The sequence below is a fragment of the Epinephelus moara genome, chromosome 20 (assembly GCF_006386435.1).
Source record: "Epinephelus moara isolate mb chromosome 20, YSFRI_EMoa_1.0, whole genome shotgun sequence".
Taxonomy (NCBI): Eukaryota; Metazoa; Chordata; class Actinopteri; order Perciformes; family Serranidae; genus Epinephelus; species Epinephelus moara.
Genome location: NC_065525.1, coordinates 44,883,237 through 44,908,007, shown reverse-complemented (window position 1 = coordinate 44,908,007; position 24,771 = coordinate 44,883,237). Strand labels below are relative to the sequence as shown.

The 24,771-nt window shown below is 38.4% G+C and overlaps 1 protein-coding gene across 3 annotated transcripts in view; it reads left to right on the top strand.

Moving 5' to 3' along the window:
- ptprz1a (protein tyrosine phosphatase receptor type Z1a) overlaps positions 1–24,771 on the top strand; it is a 136,607-nt gene that overhangs the window by 51,660 nt on the left and 60,176 nt on the right. For all 3 annotated transcript variants that reach the window (XM_050072835.1, XM_050072836.1, XM_050072837.1), the window contains exons 3-8: positions 6,635–6,814; positions 10,809–10,960; positions 11,723–11,818; positions 17,075–17,141; positions 17,222–17,379; positions 23,056–23,206. In XM_050072835.1, the coding sequence (XP_049928792.1) occupies positions 6,635–6,814; positions 10,809–10,960; positions 11,723–11,818; positions 17,075–17,141; positions 17,222–17,379; positions 23,056–23,206 (804 nt within the window). The remainder of the gene's footprint in view (positions 1–6,634; positions 6,815–10,808; positions 10,961–11,722; positions 11,819–17,074; positions 17,142–17,221; positions 17,380–23,055; positions 23,207–24,771) is intronic.

Genomic DNA, 24,771 nt, shown 5'->3' with positions numbered 1-24,771 from the left:
ATTGAGTAACATTACAAGTTAACGTTCCACCTTAAAAGTTGCCGGCAGTCGGCCCAGTGAATGAAGTTATTTTTTCTCAGACTCCAGCTGCTGTGAGAGGCAGCAAAACATCCTTTCATTTTATAGTTACAGTTTACTAATAAAACTCTCCACAGTATGAACAGTGGTTACATGAGCCTCCACATGTTCCATCCACAACTTTTCACAGTGGAAACGGATAAAAGCAATAACAGATAAAATGACTGTACCGTACCGCTCAGTGGAAACGGGGCTTATATGTTGCATGTGCTACGCTAAATCAGTCTGTGAGCAGAATGAAATGACAGCAGCACACATGCAAGCTGCACAGCGCTGCCGATTGTGTCAGGTGAGAGTTTGTTTGCTAGTTTGTGTGTGAGGTGGATCATAGCATGTCGCCGTTTTTCTTGGTAGTTGTAGTCTAATGTGACACTGACAAAACCTCCATGTTGATCCACTGTTCAGGTCTGACACAACACAGTCTGACATGCAGCTACAACAGGTTGAGTGTCAAGGAGGCTGCAGCTCCACCTGAGCGCCCCAGCCCCATCATCATGATCACTATCATTTGCTCATTAAAACCTGTTCCCAGACAGATGTCAACTAGTAGAAACATTTTTCCATTACATTACAATAAAGGTTCACATGTCTAAATTATGGGTTGAGGTGACAGTCATTGAATCTTGGCATAAATAATAAGAGCTGCGTCTACAGCAGCAGTAATCATCCTGTAACTGCCTGTCTGTTTATTATTATATATTGTCCTGTTTCGACTGTGTATGACTTATCAGGCTTTTCATTTTGTAAGTGTAAACCTTATGTTACAGTAAAAGAGCATCTCTCACCTGAATAAAAGCCCAAATTTATGCACTATTAAAAACACTAAGAGCTTCATTTGTTCAGATTCCTTCAACAGAAAACAGCCCAGATGTTCAGAGTGATGAACTGTCTCGGTAATCGTGCAGATGTTTGCAGCTATTTAACTCTTCTGTGCTAATTATGTGTTGCGGTGTTGTTTCAGCCAGCTGGTGTGGTGTCTGTTAGCAGGTACGCCAGAGGTCACATGACTCTGTGCCCTTGCTCTGATTGGCTGTTTAGAGCTTCTGCCACCAGAGGACAAAAAGCCCGAACCAGGTCAGACAGGCTTCTGGGTCAGGGCGGATATTAGCATGTCAATGGAGAACACACACACACACACACACACACACACACACACACAGGCTGTAAACATACCCTGACCTTAAACCACAGGGTTGTGAAACCTCGACTAACTCGTAGCAGAAAAGTTTAAAGAAAACAATAAGAGTTGTAACATGAAAATGTGTGTCTGCTCAGAAAAGGGTCATCTCTGAAGTGCTGCTGGGGTAGTTTGGTGTAATGAAACATTATGGTTTGGACTTAAAAGAACAGTAAGATTTAGGGAGACTTAGTGGTGTCAGTCAGTGAGGACTGCAGATTACAACCAGCTGAAACTTCTGGTTAGAAGTTCCTTCATTGTTCATTGTTTAGGAGGTTTTTACAGGGAGCTGACTTATCTTATCCTCCCTGAAACAAACAGACCAGCTGATTTAAACTGGTAAAAAAGAGGTTACAAATTATTGTTTCTTCTACACTGTTTGGCATGTCACAGTCAGGCTGCTCACCCAGCGTCTGCTGTGTGTGCTCACTTTAATATATTTAAGGGGCCGTATTCACAAACATTCTGAGAATCCTCTCAGAGAGCTCCTAACTTAACCTAAAAGATTTTTCTACAGAGTGCTAGCTTAAGAGTGATTTAAGCCACGGAGAAGTTCAGTTCAGTTCAGTTCAGTTCAGTTCAGTTCAGTTCAGTTCAGTTTTTGGTCCCCCCTCTGTTGGGGTACCTAGCACACAGATCTGGTACTAAAAGGTGCAGCTGTGAACACTGCAGTCTGATTGGTCAGTAGAGGACGGTCACTCTGCTCAGGGCTGAGTTGTGTCTGGTTTTGAGGCTCATGTAACCACTGTTCATACTGTGGAGAGTTTTATTAGTAAACTGTAACTATAAAATGAAAGGATGTTTTGCTGCCTCTCACAGCAGCTGGAGTCTGAGAAAAAATAACTTCATTCACTGGGCCGACTGCCGGCAACTTTTAAGGTGGAACGTTAACTTGTAATGTTACTCAATGCATGAGTTGATGACGTGAATCCATCAGCACACCTTAAATTTCACTGTGACAACTTTGACCATCACTTTAGTTTTTATATGACACACACTTTTAGTAATGACTTTAAAAATATAGATTAATTTGGAGCGGATTATGTGAAGGTCATATATTCTAATCCTCACTTCCTGTGGGCTACAGCAACACTAAACCCCTGAGCTTGCCTGAGAAGGACTAAATGCACAAAGCTGCTATTTTTAAATATCCCATGGAGAGAGACTCTCACTGCAGCCTGTTCTATTTTGTTCTGAAAATGTGGGCGTGCAGCCTCGTTCTGTGGACGATAAACCAGGTGCAGACTTCCATCTGTGTCACCGCTGATGAGGAAATACAGCAAGTGCTGGACGGAGCAGTGAGTGACAACAACCCCGCCCACATTTAAGAGGACTGTCTGAACAGACCGAGGGTCTAGGTACCATGTCTGAAGGCTTACTGCTGGTTCCAAAGGTGCTGCACTGAAAGGGTTTGGTGGAGACGGGGCTATAGTCCGATGTCACACTGTAGACTAATGAACAGACAGATTAAACAAAGGAGCTGTGCGGAGAGACTTGACCCTATATCAATATAAACGGTATAAATCAGTCTAAATTTGTATCTTGCTGGAAAATATATTGATATGTCCTACATAGTCGTGATATTGCCCGACCCTAATAGGTATTACTTGGAAAATGCTAAATTCGGATAAAGGGGTAAATTGGAATATTCAAACAGAATATGTTGTTGACCCATATTAAATTCAAAATATTGTCATCTTTGGAATAACAGTGGAATATTAGTGTACACGTAAATGTAGTGACTCACATTTGGTCCAATGTCAGCTGGAACAACTTCTGTAGGGTAAAAAACTCAACACTTACTGGATTTTTAAAGAATGCCTACACTGAATTTAATCCGGACAGCAAGACACTGACGTCTAAATGATTAAGTAGCACATTCACATACTTTGCCTTAAGTGATATTTGACTGTACGTGCATTATTAAGGAAGCGCTCTGTTCATTTAGACAATAGTCATCCAGCTGCAGCTTTTCACCAGAGACACTTAGAGTGAGTCCATCAGCTCTCAGTCTGTGTCTCGTCTCCTAAATGTGACTGTCAGTCTCAGAGCCGTTGTCCTGCACTGAGTGAAGACAGTAACTCTGAGCAGATGTGAACAAATCCACATGTCGCAGCAGCGGGACACATGAGTCGAACCTCACATGCTGCTATCATTAATTTTTGTGAAACTAATGTGAAACTAAAAGCTTGAGGCTGTAGATCAGTGTGATGTGAATCTGAGCTGCTGGACTCAATCTGTTTGGTTCAGTTTGAGGTGCAGCTGACACACACACACACACACACACACACACACACGAATGAATGAGTGAAGGATAATTTGTATTCCTGGCTGTAACACTTTCCATACTGTATTTATGTCGTCCATCATGTCAGCATGTTCTTTGTGTTTGGAGGTGAAGATGAAACCTGATGCTGAACTCTTTCCTTTGAGCAGCGGTCGTTAGCCGAACGCTTCAGGCCGTATTTGAGAAAAATCTCCTTGAACACTGAGAAATCTTAAACTTTGACCTTTTGAGAGCTGAAAGAGAGAAAATGTGAGCTGATATTAAAGCCAGAGTGCAGCAGAACAGCTGGAGGTTATTAGCTTGTTAGCTCATTAGCTTGTAGCTCTGCCAGAGCAGAACACCTGTACGTGGTCATTACGTTATTAGATAGAGAGAAGTCTGCACTTCATCAGTTCGTCAGAGAATATCATCAACACCTGAACTGTTAAATGCTTCTTATGCTCATATAATACTGTATATTTATAGTTTGGTTTTTGCCATCTCTCTTTTACAGTTTCTGTAAAAATAACACTGAAGTCATGAAGTTTGTGTAAAGGTGTATACTCGATGTACAGCAGCTTGGACCACACAGTCACGTGTGTGATGTGACTATATTTGCGAACATTGTGTATAAATTGTCACTTTAAAAGCACCTGTGGTTCAACTTTGATTTATTTCTTTATAACACTTTCTCATTTAACTTTATAATACCAGTACTTTATTTAATTTTTAATAACAGTATTTTATTTAACTTTATAATAACACTACTAAATTCACCTTTATGACAACACTACTTTATTTAACTTTAACTTTATGATAACCCTTCTTTATTTAACTTTATAACACTACTTTATTTAACTTTAAGTTTATTATCACTGTACTTATTTAACTTTATTATAACACTACTAAATTCACCTTTATGACAACACTACTTTATTTAACTTTATAACACTACTTTATTTAACTTTAAGTTTATTATCACTGTACTTAAACTTTATTATAACACTACTAAATTCACCTTTATGACAACACTACTTTATTTAACTTTATAACCCTTCTTTATTTAACTTTATAACACTACTTTATTTAACTTTATTATAACACTACTTCAATTATCTTTTACTCTATAATAACACTTCATTTAACTTTAAACCACTACTTTATATAACTTTAAGTTTATTATCACTGTACTTATTTAACTTTATAATAACACTACTTCAATTATCTTTTACTCTATAATAACACTTCATTTAACTTTAAACCTCTACTTTATATAACTTTAAGTTTATTATCACTGTACTTATTTAACTTTATAATAACACTACTAAATTCACCTTTATGACAACACTACTTTATTTAACTTTATAACACTACTTTATTTAACTTTATTATAACACTACTTCAATTATCTTTTACTCTATAATAACACTACTTTATTTAACTTTAAACCACTACTTTATTTATCTTTTACTCTATAATAACACTACTTTATTTAACTTTATTATAACACTACTTCAATTATCTTTTACTCTATAATAACACTTCTTTATTTAACTTTAAACCACTACTTTATTTAACTTTTACTCTATAATAACACTACTTTATTTAACTTTAAACCACTACTTTATTTATCTTTTACTCTATAATAACACTACTTTATTTAACTTTATTATAACACTACTTCAATTATCTTTTACTCTATAATAACACTACTTTATTTAACTTTAAACCACTACTTTATTTAACTTTTACTCTATAATAACACTACTTTATTTAACTTTCTAATTACACTACTTCATTTAACTTTATTACATTACATTATTTAACTTTATTATAACACTACTTTATTTATCTTTTACTCTATAATAACACTTCTTTATTTAACTTTAAACCACTACTTTATTTAACTTTTACTCTATAATAACACTTCTTTATTTAACTTTCTAATTACACTACTTCATTTAACTTTATTACATTACATTATTTAACTTTATTATAATAATTCCTTAATCAACGTTATTATGACAGTACTTTATCTAACCAACAGTACTTTACATAGTAGTTTAGCATTTTAAGAGTCTTCAGTACTTTAGTTTCAAAATATTGAGATATATATATTGTGTACTGTGATAAAGACTAAATATTGCAATTTTATTCATTGGCCAATTTGCCCAGTGGTTGAGTGTATATGCATTTGTTTTTTAAAAACAAACAAAAACACAGTATTTTGACTCTGTACTCTGTTGTTTCAGTATTAACCCTTTAACCCGAACATGTTCAGTAAAACACAGAGTTCATGGAGCGATAAGGACCATGTGCCAGTTAGACGTTTGTCCTGGTGCACACACAAGTTTCAGATTTGCCCTCCCTGAGTATGTTCATGTTTTGACCAGCAACACAGTGATAACCTGATTGATTCACAGCGATACAGTTCAGTGTCAAATCAACTACAGACCCAGTTTTTATAAAGCAACTGATGGATCATTCTCCATTCTGGTACATTAAATAACACTCGACCAGATGTGTTTAAAAACAGTTGGAACACACTGGTTCATATCAAACATGTTCACTGATAATGCTGCAGTTTAAATGACTCCTGCCAGTGATTAACTTGTGTATCAGCGATCCGTGTTTGGCGCTCAGAGGATATAAAATGGATGGTAATTATGCACCTGGGGAGTCAAAGAAGCAGACAGCTGTCATATAATTGTCTCACCTATTTAGGGTTCCTCCACGCCCTTGAAATTACATAATTACACTTTACCCAACTTGGACTGACACCTTGACAGCTCTGTAATTGTTGGGGCTGTGAGAATTTGGGGACCTAAAAACAAGGTCAAGGATCACTGAAGGTTAAAAAACTCATGACTATGTACTAAAACATCAGAGCGGAATATTCTGGCAGTCAGTGTGCGGCACATTAAAGGACCACGCTGATGTTTTTGTTTTGTGACTACAGTCTGCTTTCTGTGAAAATCATGTGGTAATGTGATTGTGAGCAGAAAGCTGTTGTCAAAACTCTTCCTTGTTGCTACAGTCAGGTCCTTTTAGGAAACTCCCAACATGTGAGACTTAAGAGTCACCTGCTGAACTTGTTTCTGTCTGCCCTCCAGGAACTTTAAATCAAAACAACTGGGCCAAGAAGTTTCCCTCCTGCAGCAACGCCAAGCAGTCTCCCATCAACATCGAGGAGAACCTGGCTCAGGTGAAGCTGCAGTACCAGAAACTGAGGTTTGAGGGCTGGGACAGTCTGACGACCGACAGGACAATCATCAAGAACGATGGCAAGACGGGTAAGGACAATCATCTGCATGTGTGAGGAAGTGACTGTGACTGTGGTCGCTGAACTGAAGGTCCTCTGGATTATTCTTAAATTATATTATCAATATTTTAATTAAACTGCAGCTCCTCTTGACTTTAGTGTTCCAGAGGGTTCCAGATGTTTTGCTTGCCCAATTTTTTAGACTTGCCAATTTAGTTGATTTGGTCATTTTAAGCGGGCTGTGTAATTAAATGGTGTCTTTTTCTTCAGTTTTCATTGTGTTTATTTCCTACTTTGTTGTGCTGTAGCCTACAGACAAAGTTAATACCGATAAAACTTCAGTTATGAGCAACACAGATCCAAGATTTGTTGCTGTGTTTCAGTTATTGAAAATAAATTTATCCCCTTAAATTGTGTCTATATTTTACACACAGCGCCTGTTAGCTGGGGAAATTGATCTGCTTTGTGCAACGCATTGCAGCTCCATCAAAAATAGATGAGGCACACATTTGTATCATCTTCTGGGACGCTTCTGAAACGTGCTGCTGTGCATCTGCTGTAATTATAAGAATTGTTTAAAGTGGCTGCAAGATCTGGGGCCAGTTGCACAAAACACCTTAAGTTAATATCTTTACTTAAAGTCCAACTTAAGGTTTCCTCAAAATAAAGTCGATTGCACAAAACACCCTTAAGTCTTCTCTTTAAGGTTTCCTTAAAAATGTTCACTTAAGAATTAATTTTTTTTTCCTTGTCAGCTCTTATACTAAAGTAATCCCTAGATTGTTGCACAAAAGAACTTAGCAACCAAAAACTTAAGGTACCTCTGACTCTCTTAACTGCAACATGACTGAGTTTATGGTGATAAATGAAAACAAACACGAAAAGAAAACACAACATGAGAAGAGGCCAGGAGAACCCATGGATATACTCTTGATTTTACACTTTAGATTTGTCTGAATTAATTTACGTTGCCCCGTCCTATAATCGTTTTTCTGTATTTGAGGATCAAATTTACTTTGTAGTTTGTGCTTTTTATGATTGTATTCCTGCAGAAGTGTAAGATCTCTTTCAACACAGTAAATGAGTTAATATTTTTCCTTAACTAAGGAAACATTTTAAGGGATTCAGTGCAACTGTTTAAGTCCCTCAATTAAGGAGAAATTCATCTCTAAGTGTCATACTTACATACATACGAAAAAACTTAAGGTGATTTGTGCACCTGGTCTCTGCACTCCACTTGTCTAGTATTCATTTATTCATTCATTCATTTATTGGCGTTGCAGAGCTCAGCCTGTTTGTTTGTCATTGTACAGAGGATTTTAGGATTTGGATAAATCTTTCACATCCTAAAATTGTATTTTTAGCATGATTTATTTCAACTAATTAACAGTTAAAGAGACAGTAACATTTTAAAAATTGGTTTAAACTTTGTCTCATTGAAACAGTCTTTGAGTCAGAATCATTTCTATGATATTGAAGGCACTTACAGCCGTTCCTAAAGCTGTTTCTTATTAAGTGACAATGTCTTTTAGAAAAGTTTCCTTACTTCCTTCCCTCCCCCTTTGTGCCTCCTGTGTCGACCTCCTGTTTTTCTAATGACAGTTTCTCCCAGAGAGACACTGAGCGTTGGGGCCTTTTCTCATACAGTGGTGTCCTATTGTAAAGGATACAGTTACCAGTTTCTCATTTGACAGGATCGAGAGCCTTTTATATATTTCCTCTCTCTAAGTGGTGTGACACACAATAACCTACAGTGTGCATTCAAGGTAATTGTTAAGTGAAATTGTAGACAAGAGGGATCCCGCCTCGCCTTTCGAAAAGCTCCAAACAGACGAGTCCAGTGCTTCTTAGCAACGGGACTCTCAGCGAAATAAGAAGCACTCTGTTGTGGTTGTTGTTCGGCCGCCAGCTGCACCAAAGGCTTTTATTAATGGAGATGTTTGGTGGACAATCTGAGCACGATTCAGGCCGACAGTACTTAAACCTGTTTTTATCAGCCCACAAATGGGCCCGGCGTAGGTTCAAGGCTCAGACTGCCATCCATACACACTCTTTCAAAGCTCTGGGCTGTAAGGTTTACACTCCACAAATGGAAGATTTCAGTTTTAGAGGAAGAGGTGATGGATGGAGCGTATGGATCTGTTCGTGCCTTTTGAGACGAGGCAAACAAACTTGTCAACAGGAGTGAATCAGCGACAAGTTGAGTCAATATTTGCCCTACCTTGAGGGGATATTAGGTTTTAGACAGGGTTAAAAGAAAACATAATAGAACATAAAACACACACTGAGACCACAGACAACAAAGAGGACATGAATGAGGCCAACCACATACACATCAAAGAGGTGGAGAGAATAAATCCTACCGAAAGCAAAGAGAATCCTTAAAGTGTTCAGCAGATCAATGTTTCTGCAACAACTAAATGTTGTCCGCAACTTGACATGAAAAATATCTATTATCTGCGCAAAAGATAGGCACATAGCCATTTTGTTTTAATGTGGTGGGCTGGATGTACATTATAGTACAGGAGATGAAAGGACTATGAAATGTTCCACCGATCGGACGATCAAAGAACGTTTCGAGGGGACCTTTTGTCAGGTCAAACAAAGACCGACCTGAAGAAGATCCCCTTGCTGATTGAATCATTGTTTGATTCTCCAATAAAGGTGTTAGTGGAGTACTGTGTGGTGTACGAGCCCTCATCTTTTGATCTTCTGTACATTTATAATCCATTATTTCAATAAGAGGTCAGGCTGTGTCGTCTTCAAAGCCTTAAAAGCAGGAGACAGATTTGATCTGGGTGGTAAAGTTTGTTCAACGAAATCAGCAGTAAAAATGCTGACGTTTTACATTTCTGCAAACCACAAATATGTTACATTGAAACTTTATGTTGCAGCAGCGCTATAGTAAACATGCGTCTAGGTTCAGGCACAAAAGGCACTTGTGCTGTACCTCTAATCAGATACTTCTATCAGGACACTCACATGTAGTATAATGGGTACTAGAGCTGAGCTGAATACTCGGATGAAACCAGTATCCGGTACAGATACTGTACAAGTATCATACGAGTATATCTCAAGGCAATTGAATCGAATGCAACTGGACTTAGTTTTGTCTTAGAAGACGTTTCACCTCTTATCCAAGAGGCTTCATCAGTTCATGCTTGTCTGACTAGGCTGGAACTAGTCTGACAAACTGGTGTGGAAGCACCCAGGTATTTAACCTCTGGGGAGGTCTTCACAAGGCCAGTGATGTCACTGGTTTGTTAGTGCTCCAAAGGTGTGTCAACGACGGTCGTTGAAACTCCTGCTGCAACGGTGGTCGTTGAAGTCGTTAGTCACATGAGGCCATTTGTGAACGGCCATTGCTTTTAGAGGTTAAGCTTAACCTCTAAAAGCAATGGTAAAAACACCAGTTTGTCAGACGAGTTCCAGCCTAGTCAGACAAGCATGAACTGATGAAGCCTCTTGGATAAGAGGTGAAACGTCGTCTAAGACAAAACTAAGTCCAGTTGCGTTCGATTCAATTGCCTTGAGATAACTATGACCTGGATAAATGAAAATATCCACAGCCATACAAGTATAATGTGTCAGTATCTGTACTTGTGATGAACTGGGGTCCAAAAAATCTGAAGCTTAATTCTGAGATTGTTCTGTAAATAGTTCTCCAGTGAATAATAAATAAAGCAACTACTGATCAAACCATATCAATATCAGGCTTAAAATAACATTTTCTGGTTGGGTCCCACCCACTTTTGATTTAAATTCCATCCACTTCCTTCTTAAACTCTGCCCATTCTGAGTATAGATGCGGGTACAAATAATTTAGTTGGTTGAACAAATACAGAAACAGACAGTCACTTTAGAAACTTTGACATGATATATGCAATATGCACAAATGTATTTGTGGTTTGCAAAAATGCAAACTTCTACTAGCGACAAGGCTGAGTTTGTTCTCACATGATTGAAATAAAATACAGCACATTTAGAGTCATATGTTTATTTGCTCATGTTTGTGTTTTTCTTAGTGGCGGTCAATGTGGATGGAGAGTACTACGTCAGCGGAGGTGGTCTCAGGTCAAAGTTCAAGGTCGGACGTATCACCTTCCACTGGGGGCGCTGCAACGCCTCCTCAGAGGGCTCTGAGCACGGTCTGGATGGGGTCAAATATCCTCTGGAGGTGCGATGACTCATCGTATATGCCAAATGTTGAGCTCAGGGATGTCCTACCTGCTGAGTTAATTTTTTCTTAGCTGGCACAACACATTAGGAAAAACAAATTACCTTTATGTTACTCTCAACTACAACCTGTGAAAAGAACAATATTGGCATTAATTGTCTCGCCACAGCTTTATTTCATCATGTTTAAATATTAAAAAACAATAAAATCTGTGTCTTAGTGGAATGATTTATTTCCCTTTTACTATTATTTACCCATGTTTCTGTTATTGATGGATGGAGCATCTGTAGTTCTGTGGTTTGAACTGACTCAGTGACATATAACTCAATCCATATTATAGATTGTTTTTACAGTTAAAATGCACAGTTTCTAACATGTATCATTGTGAACTGTCACTGTCTATATAAATCCTACACGCTGTATATACTGTATTTAGACATGAGTATATTTTCTACCACTTACCGAATGTTTTAAAAGTGTTATTAAGATTCAATTATTGTGCAGCATTACGTACAAAGGTTTCGTTTTTGACAATAATTATATGTACTGTAGCTTCCATTTTAACTTTCGTTAGTGTCACAAGAAATGGCAACAAAACTCACCAAACACTGGTTTTGTTCTTTTTGTCCACCTGTGTTACAGAAAGATCTGGTGCTTTTGCAGACATATGACGAAAAGAAAAAGAGATGGCAGGTTGAAAACACGGTGTAGCTCCTGTTAGCACCTCATTGGACTTACCATGATTGTGTTTTATTCCCACAGATGCAGATCTACTGTTATGAGGCCCATCGCTTTGGCTCTTTAGATGAAACCATCAAGGCTGGAGGCAGAATCACAGCGCTCGCCGTGTTGTTTGAGGTGTGATGCTTTACAGGGCAGACGTTCATGTAGGCTACGCTAATAACACTGAGATCAGTTTACAGGCTGGTTGTCTGTCTCCCAAAACAGTGAAGTGGGCATTAAAATGCAAATAAGCTGTTCCAATCATTGAATTTGAACTAGCAGAGTTAATTCTATTAATAAGCCAAACCCAAACCATTTAAACAGTTAAACTTAACTGTTAGCTAACCTAAACCAGACTGTTTAGCTGCTAATTCTATTCATTAGCCAAATCCAAACCATTTAAACAGTTAGCCTTAACTGGTAGCTAACCTGAACCAGGCTGTTAAGATACTAATTTGATTCATTTGCTAAGCCCACGCTGTTTAAATAGTTAAACTGTTAGATAACCTGAACCAGGCTGTTTAACCTCTAATTGTATCAGTGAGCTAAAACAGTTAAAGGTAAACTGCTAGCTAACTTGAACCAGGCTGTTTAGCGGCTAATTATATTCATTAGCTAAACCCAAACTGTTTAAACAGTTTAAGTGTTAGCTAACTTGAACCAGGCTGTTTAGCGGCTAATTATATTCATCAGCTAAACCCAAACTGTTTAAACAGTTTAAGTGTTAGCTAACTTGAACCAGGCTGTTTTGCTGCTAATTATATTCATTAGCTAAACCCAAACTGTTTAAAAAGCTAATCTTAATCCGTTCGCTAACCTGAACCAGGCTGTTTAGCTGCTAATTATATGCATTAGCTAAACCCAAACCGTTAAACAGTTAAACCTAACTGATAGCTAACTTGAACTAGATTGCTCCATCTGCTATTACTATTGATCTATTAGCCAACCTTTTCGCACTTTTAGCACAGCTAAGGTTAATTTATTCTGTTGCAAGTTTTGATCTTGTTCACACTACACACAGAATAAATGTAGAAATATTTAGATAAGAATAAAAATAAAATAGATAATTACATAATGCACATATACTTATTATACTGGTAAGTAAACAATATATTTCTATTAATGGTGGAGTGCAGAAGACTGGAGGTGAAAGAAGTTTTTAGATCTTTTATGCAAGTAAAAAGGCCTAGTAATACTACAGTGTAGAAATACTTTGTCCAAAGTAAGTGATAGTCCTGCTTTCAAATCTTTATTAAAGTATTAGAATCAAATAAACTTAAAGTACCCAAAGTAAAAGCATTCATTTTTCAATAGATTCCTATTCAGATTATTAAATCCTATATTATTGGATCATATTGCTGATGCATTTATGTTGCATCACTATTTGTATCATTAATTAGTGTCACTAATGCTGCAGCTGGTAATGGTGGAGGTAATTTTAACTACTTTATTTACAGGCAGGTAGATCAATCCTTAAAAAAAACATCATGATCTATCCATTGATTTATATTTTGTATTAATAATCTGAACTATACTATACTATATCTGAACAGTAGTTATCAAATATATGTAGTAGAGTGAAAAGTACATTTTCCCTCTGATGTGTAGTTGAGTAGTAGTATAAAGTAAAATGGGAATACTCAAGTACTTGAGTAAATGTAAAGTTTATTCACATTTCACTACTTGCAGAGGATGAGCTGGAGCTCCAAGCAAACTTCAATCAGACTGACTGAGCTATTAGCTTTACATTAACAAAGGGCTTAAAATACATCAAGCCCAGGATTAATGTCCTCTCAACAGCTTCCTACTATTTGTTGAGTTTTTACCATAGACTGTATAAAAATACAGTCAAATGTTCCTCAGCTTTTTATTAATTATTTTTGATTGCGGATATGTCCTGAAAGTCAGGGTTAACCCTGCTGTGTGGGTTTACAGCAGTTAGCTCTGGGCTAATGGTTTAGATGTTCCACATTCTTGCGGGGGTCTTGACTATGAACATTATCTGAAAGGCACCATTCTTACGCACAACACAGGAGTTTGAGTTCATTTCACAAAATCTCTGATTTCAGTGGTGTATCTGAAGTTCTAAAAGTTGGCAGGTTTGAAACACAGGATGACTTTGCGGATGACTTTTTGTTGGAGAAAGATGGAGAAAGTTAGACTGAGGGAATGAATCAAAGTGCTGCAGTGTTATCACCAGGATGCTGTGGTGATACCTCAGCGAGCACTCTGTGTTTGAACAGTTTGATTCATATCTTGGCTGAGGATCATTGCCCGGCTCTCGTCTGTGTTTTTGTGTTTGGTGCCAGGGTTCGCACCAAGCGTCATGCATACTTTCACTGTGGTTTGCTTTGTGCAGTCATGTTGCCTCCGGCCGGGTTGGCGTGTTGGAACTGACAGAGGCCGTGTTGGAACAAAACTCAGAGAAACGTCTGATGTGAAGCTGCAGGCTCTGTGTGTGTGTGTGTGTGTGTGTGTGTGTGTGTGTGTGTGTGTGTGTGTGTGTGTGTTTTGGGCTGCAGGTTGGGTGGAGAGCAGGGTGGGAAAACAATCAAACAACACAAAAGAGCTAGTAAATTTTGTTTTTGTGCGCTGCCAACCACCAACCAGCTTTGAAACTTTTTGAACTCTCCAAAATTCATATATATGGGAGACTGGTGGCTTTGAATCTGGCCTTATCGCATGTCCTTCTGTACTTTCTCTATGCTTTGTCATATAAATACTGCAGACTATAAGATAGTTGCACCATTAGCCCACTTATGTTTAGCTGAACACTTGCGTGTCCTTAAACTTCACCTCTCAGACTGAGGATGGAGTGTAGAAGGATTTCTGTGCTGAGCTCCTGTCAGACTGGTTTAGATGACGACCGCCCACTTTCGTGTTTTTTGGATCTGACATCAAAGTTAGTTAATCTTCCCATGAAGCTTTTCATTGTGCCCTCAGAGCCAGCTTCAGGGAATCCACATGACCCCACAGCGTTTTTACTTCAACCTGAATGAATACTTACAACTGAGGCTTCCTCCTAACCTAGTGTTCGGTAACCAAGGTTACTCGTATAGTTGCAGTTGCCGGGGAGCAGGTGAAAGATTGTAGAGTCACTCATGTAATTTAAAAAGTAAAAATTATGTTGAAACTCAATAAATATCCACATATCAAATCAACTGCAAAAACTTAAAGCTCTGATTGAGGCACTAAAGGCCTAAACAATTAGCTAGAAGTGACAGATAAATACAGTAGGTGAATGTGACTAAGTACATTCACTTAAGTACCGTACTAAGTACAGTTTTGAGATTCTTGTACTTTGCTTGCATATTTCTATTTTCTGTTACTTTAATATGTTTAATTCCACTACATCTCAGAGGGAAATATTGTAATTTTTACTGCATTACATTTATCTGACAGCTTTAATTTTATCTATTTTTATTTATTCATTTGGATCCTCATCAGTCACTACCAAGGTAGCAACCACTCTTCCTGCTGTCCACACAAGCTGACATTACTTCATAGAGTAAAACAAATATATAATAAAAAAAATCCAAGGCAAAAAAACAAAACAAAATACAGTAAAAAAAAAAAAAAAGGAAAACTACAAAATAAAAATAAAAAAAACACACAAATAAACAAAACAAAGTGAAAACAAACAAACTAAATCAATCGATTAACCACCAAGTAGTCAGAAATTGTCAGAAAATTATAGTTATAATAATGATAATAATAACAATACTTTTACAGCTTAAAGGTAATTGTAGTGCTACTCAAAACAGCAGATACAGTGACTGAGTGTATGAAAAGAACAGTAAACAATAAACAATAAAGTTTCACATTAAGGTTTGTTCCTAAATTACTTTGCAGATTCAGATCAATAATACAAAATAATCCAAAAAATGAATAATGACGTGTTATTGTAGGTTGAAAATAAGACAAAACTTTATTGATCCGGGGGGAAAGTCACAAGCTACCCTGTGCTGTATAAAGTAATTAAAACGAGCTCCACCTTTACCAGCTGTGATATTAAAGTGATGAACACATGAATGCATCAATAATTATAATCTAATAATATAATATAATATAATATAATATAATATAATATAATATACATTATTCTGAAATGGATCATTCTGCAAAATTAGTAATTTTTCTTTTGGTATTTTAAGTTTATTTTAATGCTAATACTTAAGAGAGATCGTTGTTATGTAGTGTTCACACTAAAGACAACAGCTAGGCTACATTATCACCGAGTAGCCGTTGTAGATTTGCTGAAAGCACTTGTTAACTTAGTAACATCATCACGGCTTGTGTATGTCTGCTATATGCCACAAAGCACTTCAACTTGACATTATTTAAAGTTCATATTTGGTCAAATAAATATGAGCCCCAGTTTTAACATCACTTTTCGCCGCCACATTGCATCCCCGTTAGCAACGCAAAGCACATATAGCTAAAATAGCGCCATCTAACTAAACTAATAACACAATACCAATATTTGTAGCAGGGTGGCAAGTGTCGGCCGTCAGTTTGTAGCTTTATGTCACCAGCTTTCACTGAAAATGACTTTTAGCTTGTTGCTATGTCGCTGGTGATGTCAGTATATCAGTATAGTCCTCATAAAGTTAAAGTTAATGTTACACTTGCCACAGACGGCAGTTCTTGAGACCGACTTTTGGTTAGTGACTGTGGCCCAAACTTTCAAAATGAAGGTCCAGTTTTTTTCCCACGGGACAGCTAATGTCAAGTTACTGATTAACTGATCAAAATTAACACTTAAACCTAATTCTGTTTGAACTTGTTTTTAAAAAATCGCGCACTTAAACGTACGGTGAGTAAGGTTAATCACTCGCGTAATGTTATCTCTGTATGCTAACGTTATCTCCTCACTCTGGCCACAGTAACATACACATGACAACAGAATCTACAACTAAAGCTGTTTGGTTAAACAATCAAATAACACAAAAACAACAACAATGCACTATCACTCCGAAAAACACTTTCTAAACACTTACCTTGGCTGAGTCAGTCAGGGCCGGTCAGAACTGGTCAGGACGAGAGCTCACAATGACACAGCATGGAAAAAAAAAAAAAAAAAAAATCACAGATGTTTCCTTTAATAGTCACGTCTCTGCATGAATTTCACAATAAAATTATGAATGTGACGTAATTATATGAAATTTCACAGTAAAGGCCTGTGAAGTAATCATAATATAATTTACATTTCTCACATGCCTCCACGGTGAACAGAGGTCTATGTTTATGTGATTTTTAATATGTCCTACTGTGACATGTTAAGCCTGGTCTGTGTTAAACTCTGCAGGGTGTTTAATTATGAACAGTTTCCATTCATCAGTAGGAAATTAGACTCGATATGAGATAATTTTTTTGTTTTTTTCTTCACAGACGAGCATTGAAGACAATGTGAACTTTGCTCCCATCATAGACGGCATCAACAGCGTGAGCAGACATGGTACGTCTGTTTCTTCTTCTCTCTCCTGTCTCGCCTCTTCTTCTGTTGTGCTTTCTAAAGCTGTCTCATCTGCCGTCCAGGAAAGAGCGCCGAGGCTATACCCTTCGCTCCGCGAGGCCTCCTGCCAAACTCCACAGATAAGTACTTCATCTACAACGGCTCTCTGACCACGCCGCCCTGCAGCGAGACCGTCGAGTGGATCGTCTTCAAGAACACAGTGGCCATCTCTGACGAACAGGTGAGAGATGGGGCACCAGAACCTTTAGAGAGAAGCAGTCAGACGCTGACTTCTTATTTACTTTATAATTTGCACAATTATGATCTAAACTTTGAGCGTGCTCTCTAAACAATCCATCTGATAATCTGGGTGCAAAGTCAGGTGCAAGGGGCAAAGGGGTTGTATTTAGTCCTTTAATTAATCAAAGGTGTGTTTTGGGTGTAACATGGATGTAAAAGTCAGGTGTTCCTGCACAATTAACTGCTGAGAGTAGTGCAGTAAGAGCAGTAATTTTATGTGGCAAATACTGTGGGACATTTAAAAGCAAAACTAAAACTATAGACAGGACAGAATGAATCTCAATCTTATTGAATCTCAATAACATCATAAAAGTGGGAAAGCATTTTCAGTGATGAGCGGAGGCACTCTTTATTTCAGTGTAGGTGGTGCAACCTCAGATAAATTGTGATGTTAGTGATGGAAAATAACTACATACATTTAGTACTGTGCTGTACTTAAATACAGTTCTGAGGTAATTGTATTTTATTTCCAAATTACTGCAACTTTTTACTTCTACTGCAAATACTGTACATTGTACTCCACAACATTTATTCGACAACTAAAATGATTTTGGAGATTCTGTTTAATAATATAGATCTATTTTACAAATACATTATGATGTTTTATTTTAAAGAATAAGATGAAACTTTATTTATCCCGGGAACATTCCCAAGCTACCCCGCAGCATAAGTAAAATGTTCTCCCACCACTGTATGAAACACATCTGGGATCCTGCAATGTCTGTACGAGTGCAAAGTGTTTTCACACCAGAGCACGTGTTGGAAAAGAAAACTTACAAACCATCTATCAACTGTAAATGAACTGAGCCAGCAAGCATTCCTCTGAGCTTTACACAGGATGGGTTACCTCCAGAATTATGTCTGATAAGCTTCAACTTTGTTTTCATAGACATTAACTGAAACTTGAGGTAATGGAAGGTAATTAATCTAAAAACTAATGGGGCAAATTAAAAAATGTAAAAGCATTGATGTAAGGTGTGTGAGCATCTCGTTGATCATTGGCTGAAAACACGTGTTAAACCACCGGTGTGGTCCTTTAAGGAGCAGACGTCAGCTCTGGGGCTTTTGTTGAAGATGAAAAGACACAAATACAGAAACGTCTGTAAATAAGCGTTTAGAAAAACAAGCAGCTGAAAGAAGGAATTATCATACCAGAGCTCAGAAAACACTCAAGTGATGGGTGAGGCAGCGAGACAGCAGGCTGTCAACACTGTGTGTGTGTGTGTGTGTGTGTGTGTGTGTGTGTGTGTGTGTGTGTGTGTGTGTGTGTCCATGTCATTCAGCGTAAATACCGTAAAGATCTTTTGTGAGCTGATACTTGTTTGATGTAATGACCACTTCTGTACGGCTGTCAATCACTCTCAGCCTGGGGCAATGTCTCACACACACACACACACACACACACACACACACACAAACACAGAGAGAGACTTGTACAAACATGTGGAAACACACTGACAAAAGCGTTTCAATAGAAAGGCTCTGGTGTGACGCCTGCTGAGGCTCAGACGTCATTTTCCACCAGATTTATTCACTCTGAACACACAGCTGTCAGAAGGCAGGAGGCCTCACACACACACACACCCACACACCCACACACCCACACACACACACACACACACACACACACGTTTGTAAATCTGTACTTGTGATAAACCTTAAGCTATGCAAACACCACACTGTTTTGTGCATTGTGTTAACTCACGCTACACATCACAATCCCTCTCCTGCACAGCCAAAACAACACATCCTGACTTTTGCTCATGGACTTTCCACGCCCACATATGACGTCCAAGGTACCCTGGGTGTGTTGGTTGTTGACGTTCTGGAACGCGTGTCAACTTCAGCCTGTTACATGCATTGTTTGTTATCAAAATACACTACCGTTTCACAGGAAATTTAACGTTTACATACAGTCTCTTTCAAAATAAAAGCACCCCGTAGATTTTTTTTCCCTCCAACAACTAACGCATGTGGTCGGGTTTAGGTAAATGAACAGGGTTTGGCTTTAGAATCTTACCGGATGTGAACGCCACTCTCCGGGGTGAAAGTCGGTGTTTGTTGGCTAAGCCTGCTCTGATTGGTCAGTGAGTGGTCACTGCAGCTGGGGGAGTGTGTGTAACGCGGCACTGTAGAAGCACTTTCTAGTTTTATAGAGTATAGTTGTGACATCACAGTTTCCCAGAGGTTCTCGCGGCTCATTTCAAAGCACAGTTTCTGAATATGGACTTAAAAGCATTTTGATATTTTCACAGTATTTATACAGCACCTGTACCTTCTTCACGATAAAAAACAAAAGACATGGAAATCTGAGTCTTTGCAATGTGGGACCTTTAATTATTCAGGGAACTAAACAGGTGACGGATGACAGTGTGTGACCACAACCAAATGTAAATCTTAAAAGGGACAGTTCACCCCAAAATAAAAAAATATCTATTTGTCCCCTTACCTGTAGAGCTGTTTATCAGTCTTAATTGTTTTGGTGTGAGTTGTTGAGTGTTGGAGATATCAGCTGTACAGATGTCTGCCTTCTCTCCAAGATAATTTAACTAGATGTCACTCAGCTTGTGGTGCTCAAAGCAACAAAATACATTTAAAAAACTCAACATCAATGTCTCTTTGCAGAAATCATGACCCGGTTACACAAGATAATCCACAGGTCTTGTTGTGAGCAGTTTCATGTAGGAACTATTTTCTTCTTACACTCACCAACCAGCTCACATAACAACACTAAATGAATGTTACAGCAGAGAAGGACGCCATTAAGGTTAACATCTCGCGCTGTGACAAGCATGATCCATGAGTAGATGCTCCCTTCCTTCTGCACATGATACGGCACCTCACACATATGGTGATGGTCGCCACTCTTGATCTCACATGTATTTAAAGTTTGGGAGACATTATTCATGTTTGGTATGAATGTTGATGACCAGAAACAGACTCTATTTCCTTTTTGCTTCTATTTTATTCTCTAATTTTAGCAATTTATTTTCCTTCACTATTGTCAGATACCTGAAAATATATAAATACAAGTAACTGCTCCATCACAGAGAAAGAATTGGCTTTCAGAGTTGAGGCAGCTTGTGTGTGTTATCCTGCTGCAGGTCTTCCAGGTTTCTCCAGACCTCAGTGACGTGTCTCAGCCAGTCCACATTCCAGCCCAGGTTGTCTGCCAGACTTTAATACTTTAAAGTCAAGACTTTAACAACCACAACTGGCCTTAATGGCCTCAGAGTGTGGCTATGCTGCAGTGTTGACTCTGTGTGAGTCAGTGTTGTGTAACCGGAGGGGAAGTGACTCACCTGAGCAGGTACGGAGGCAGCCCGCAGATTAAAGGACGGCTCCTTTACGCCCATTCACTTCCAAACTGCTCAGAGAGCTGACGCTGTGTGCTGCGGATGATTTACACTTTGTTTTATTGTTGTAGTGTTGAAAAATTGAGTTGAATTACTTTCCAATTTGTTGTTGCAGGGAATTAGAGAACTAATTGATTTAATGCTGGAAATAATCAGTAGATTAATCCCTTAGATGATGGACATGAAATAATTGACAGCCAATTTGATAATCATTTAATCGCGTTATTCATTCACCAATCAAAAACTCTAAACATTTTCTGGTTGCAGTTTCTCTAATGTGAGGATTTGCTGCTTTTCTCTGTTTTATATTGTTGTACACTTTTTGAACATGGATCAGACAAAATAATCTAGTGAATATTTCAAGCGCTAGATCAAATAGTTCTCAAATCTCCTGCAACAACAAACTGGAAAGTAATTTAACTAATTTTTTCGTAACTCTTTACTGGTCCATCTACGTCCCAACCCTCACCTATGGTCATGAGCTCTGGGTAGTGACAGAAAGAATGAGGTCACAGATACAAGCGGCCGAAATGAGTTGTCTGGGCTCAGCCTTAGAGGTAGGGTGAGGAGCTCAGAATAGAGCCGCTGCTCCTTCGTGTCGAAATTGGTTAGTTGAAGTGGTTCGGGCATTTGATCAGGATCCTCCTGGGCGCCTCCTGTTAAACGTGTTTAGGGCACGTCCCACTGGTAGGAGGCCCCGGGGCAGACCCACAACACACTGCAGGGATTATATATCTCATCTGGCCTGGGAACGCCTCAGGGTCCTCCAGGAGGAGCTGGAAAGTGTTGCTGGGGAGAGGGACGTCTGGGATGCTTTGCTTGGCCTGCTGCCCCCACGACCCGGCCTCTGATGAGGGGATGAAAATGAAAATGTATGGATGGAGAACATGAGGTCGTTACAAGGTCAAATCACAGCACATTTCTCACTTTCATCCTGGTTTACAGTGTCACACTTTTCTCAGTGGCGTTTATACAGAATCCATTTCTCCCAATATTTTGTACATTTTTCCATCTCAAGCCTTAAAATAAAAGCAAATCTTTCCATACAGTAAATTTAATTTACAATCCCAGCCATTGTGCCCATGTTGGAGGATCAAATTGCAACCATTTGCGAGTTATAGCTTTCCTGCCAACACATCCTCACTCCGACCTCGTCACATATCGACATGCTTGGTCATGAACTTTCCACGTCCACGTACGACGTGCAAGGTACTCTGGGTGTGTTGGTTGTTGACGTTCTGGGACGCTGTGTCAAGTTGTCTTCTTTCAAAATACACTTACATTTTCACAGGAAATTTAACGTTTACATACAGTATCTTAAGTAAGTGAAAGCACTACGCTGGTACAACACCGCAAATTGACGTTTTTTTTCCTTCAACAACAAAAACACGTGGTCAGGTTTAGGAAAAAAGAACAGGGTTTGGTTTTAGAATCTTACAGGATGCAAACACAGCTCTCTTGGGTGAAAGTCGGTGTTGGACCCGTCCACCACTAACTCTGACTTTCATCGCCTTAACTTTCGTCCTTATCCCGCCGCGTTTCCCCCTGAGGCTGCTGGACGCTGTTTAACTATAACAGCAACTGGCTGTGTATCATGCCAACATGAAAGGACGCCTTTGTCGTTGGTTTCTGATGCAGCAAGTCACTGCCCAAGCGCTGGATTTCAATGACTTCAGAGTGAGACCGGGCTTTTCCTGCTACTTGCCAAAAGTATCCTCAATAAATCTTTATCTGGGACAGTTTCAGGTATTTTTCTGAAGAATAATGTAGCAAATTAATAGACTTAATCCATCTCAATTATCTTATGAATCTCAGCTGCAATCTCCTGCCAGTATGGTTGTACTTTTGGGCCCAGGAAAACATGATGATTGGCCAGTGAGGTTCCATATTGTGTCCAACAAAAGCCCCGGCTCTGCAGACCTGTTTACAGAGCTGTTAGTCTCGGGGTGATACTTCACTGTGACATCATAATGTTCTACATAAAACACTTTCCTGTCCATTACTCAGCGTCATATCTCAGGAACAGAAGGGGAGACATTTGGTCAGATACTGAATTGGTGACTCTAATCTTGAAACTGTGCTGATTGTATAGATCTGCTGTGTGTGAAGCATCCATGTTTTCACTGACATGGATGGAAACTGTAACTGCAACTTGACTGGTTCATGGAGGCGCACAACCACGGGGCAGTGATTCTAGTTTGTTTGTTTTTTCGCTGGAAAGGAGCTGACGGTGCTCACGCTGTTAATATGATTTGTTGCAGCTGGAGATGTTCTGCGAGGTGATGACTATGCAGCAGGCCGGATACGTGATGCTGATGGACTACCTGCAGAACAACTACAGAGAACAGCAGCAGCAGTTCATGGGTCAGGTGTTCTCCTCCTACACCGGCACAGAGGAGGTCCTCACACCAGGTACGCATCCAGATATCCTGCGCTAACATTAATTTTACAGTCTGCAAGTGCCACGTTATCATGCTGTTCTAAAAAATACCTTTTGGTGCGGTCACTGGGATATTCTATATACTTGAGAGCTACTTGACAACCAGCTATGTAACATTTGCAGTGGAAGAAAACACCACATTTCTTTTATCAGTTTGATAAATACAGTTTTGTTGATTCTTTTATGGATTTCTATTTCCACCAAGACAGCTCACAAACATCTGAGTGTCCCTGAATGCACCATCAAGGACAGTTTTAAAAACAGTCTCTGCTCACTGGAGCAAGAATAACAAACAGTTTTGTTGTCAAGTAGGTTCGCAGATAACATAATCTGCCTTAGAAGTTTGGTTTATAATAATAAACACAGTGCAACAATCTGGAGATGTAAAATAAAATAGAAATTTTTAAAATGGAAAACATGAAAAAAATAAAGGAAATATGTAAAGATAGATCTGGCTGTCTGGTTCCAGACCTCAGTGTGACCCCGAGTATGAAGAATCCCACGTTAATGCTAATTAAACAGAGTCTAAGTGGATCACAAATGACAGAGGGACGAGAATAGAACTTCAGTGACCCAAATAAAATCTCAGTGACAGCGAGAGGAGGTCAACTTGGTTAACCATGGATTTCCACGCTGGTTACATTCGATGAAGAGTAATGAGGTGACATTGATTTGTGGTTTTTGGGAGAGTTTGTTCTGACGTTAGAGACCAGGAGACTGTTGGTGTTTGTTCACAGCTCAGAACCGTTGATGCAGTCACACTCTCAGATTTTTATCTCTATTTTTGTACTTGTAGTTTTGAGGTACTTGTACTTTACTTGAGTATTTCCATTTTATGCTACTTTAAACTTCTACTCCACATCTCAGAGGGAAATATTGCTCCTTTTACTGCACTACTTGATAACTTTATCTTTGCAGAATCAGATTATTAATACAAAATATAATATATAATCAGCTAATAAATGTTGATAGATTAATCCACCCAGCAGTATGTAAGTCAGTAAAATGAGTTCTACCTTTATCAGCTGCAACATTAAAGTGATGAACATATTAATGCAGCCAATAATATGATATATAATAGTATGAAATGGGCCATTCTGCATAATGAGTACTTTTACTTTTGGTACTTTAAGTGTATTTTGATGTTAATACAAAGTACTTTTGCTGAACCCTTTGAAACCTGAGCAAATTGGCTTTTTTCTTTTTTTAAAATAACAAAACATGGGAAGAAGGCAATGAGCAACGAAAGAAGAAATGGCCCCAAAAAAATAGCAAAAATTAGTTAAAAAAAAAAAAAATTAAAAACAAGAAAATTAGTATAAAAGAAGGAAAAAAGAAAAGAAAGTTAATAACAAAAAACAAACCAAGAACTGACTTAAAAAAAAAAAATCTAAATCTATGCATTTTTTGCAATTTGTAGAACATTTCTGACCAAGTTGCTCCTTGCCTTTCCCCCCATGTTTTTGAAAGAAATTGTGCCAGTGTGCTGGAAGGTTCAAAGGTTTAAATTCTTGTGAAAGGAGTCTGAAAGCAGCAC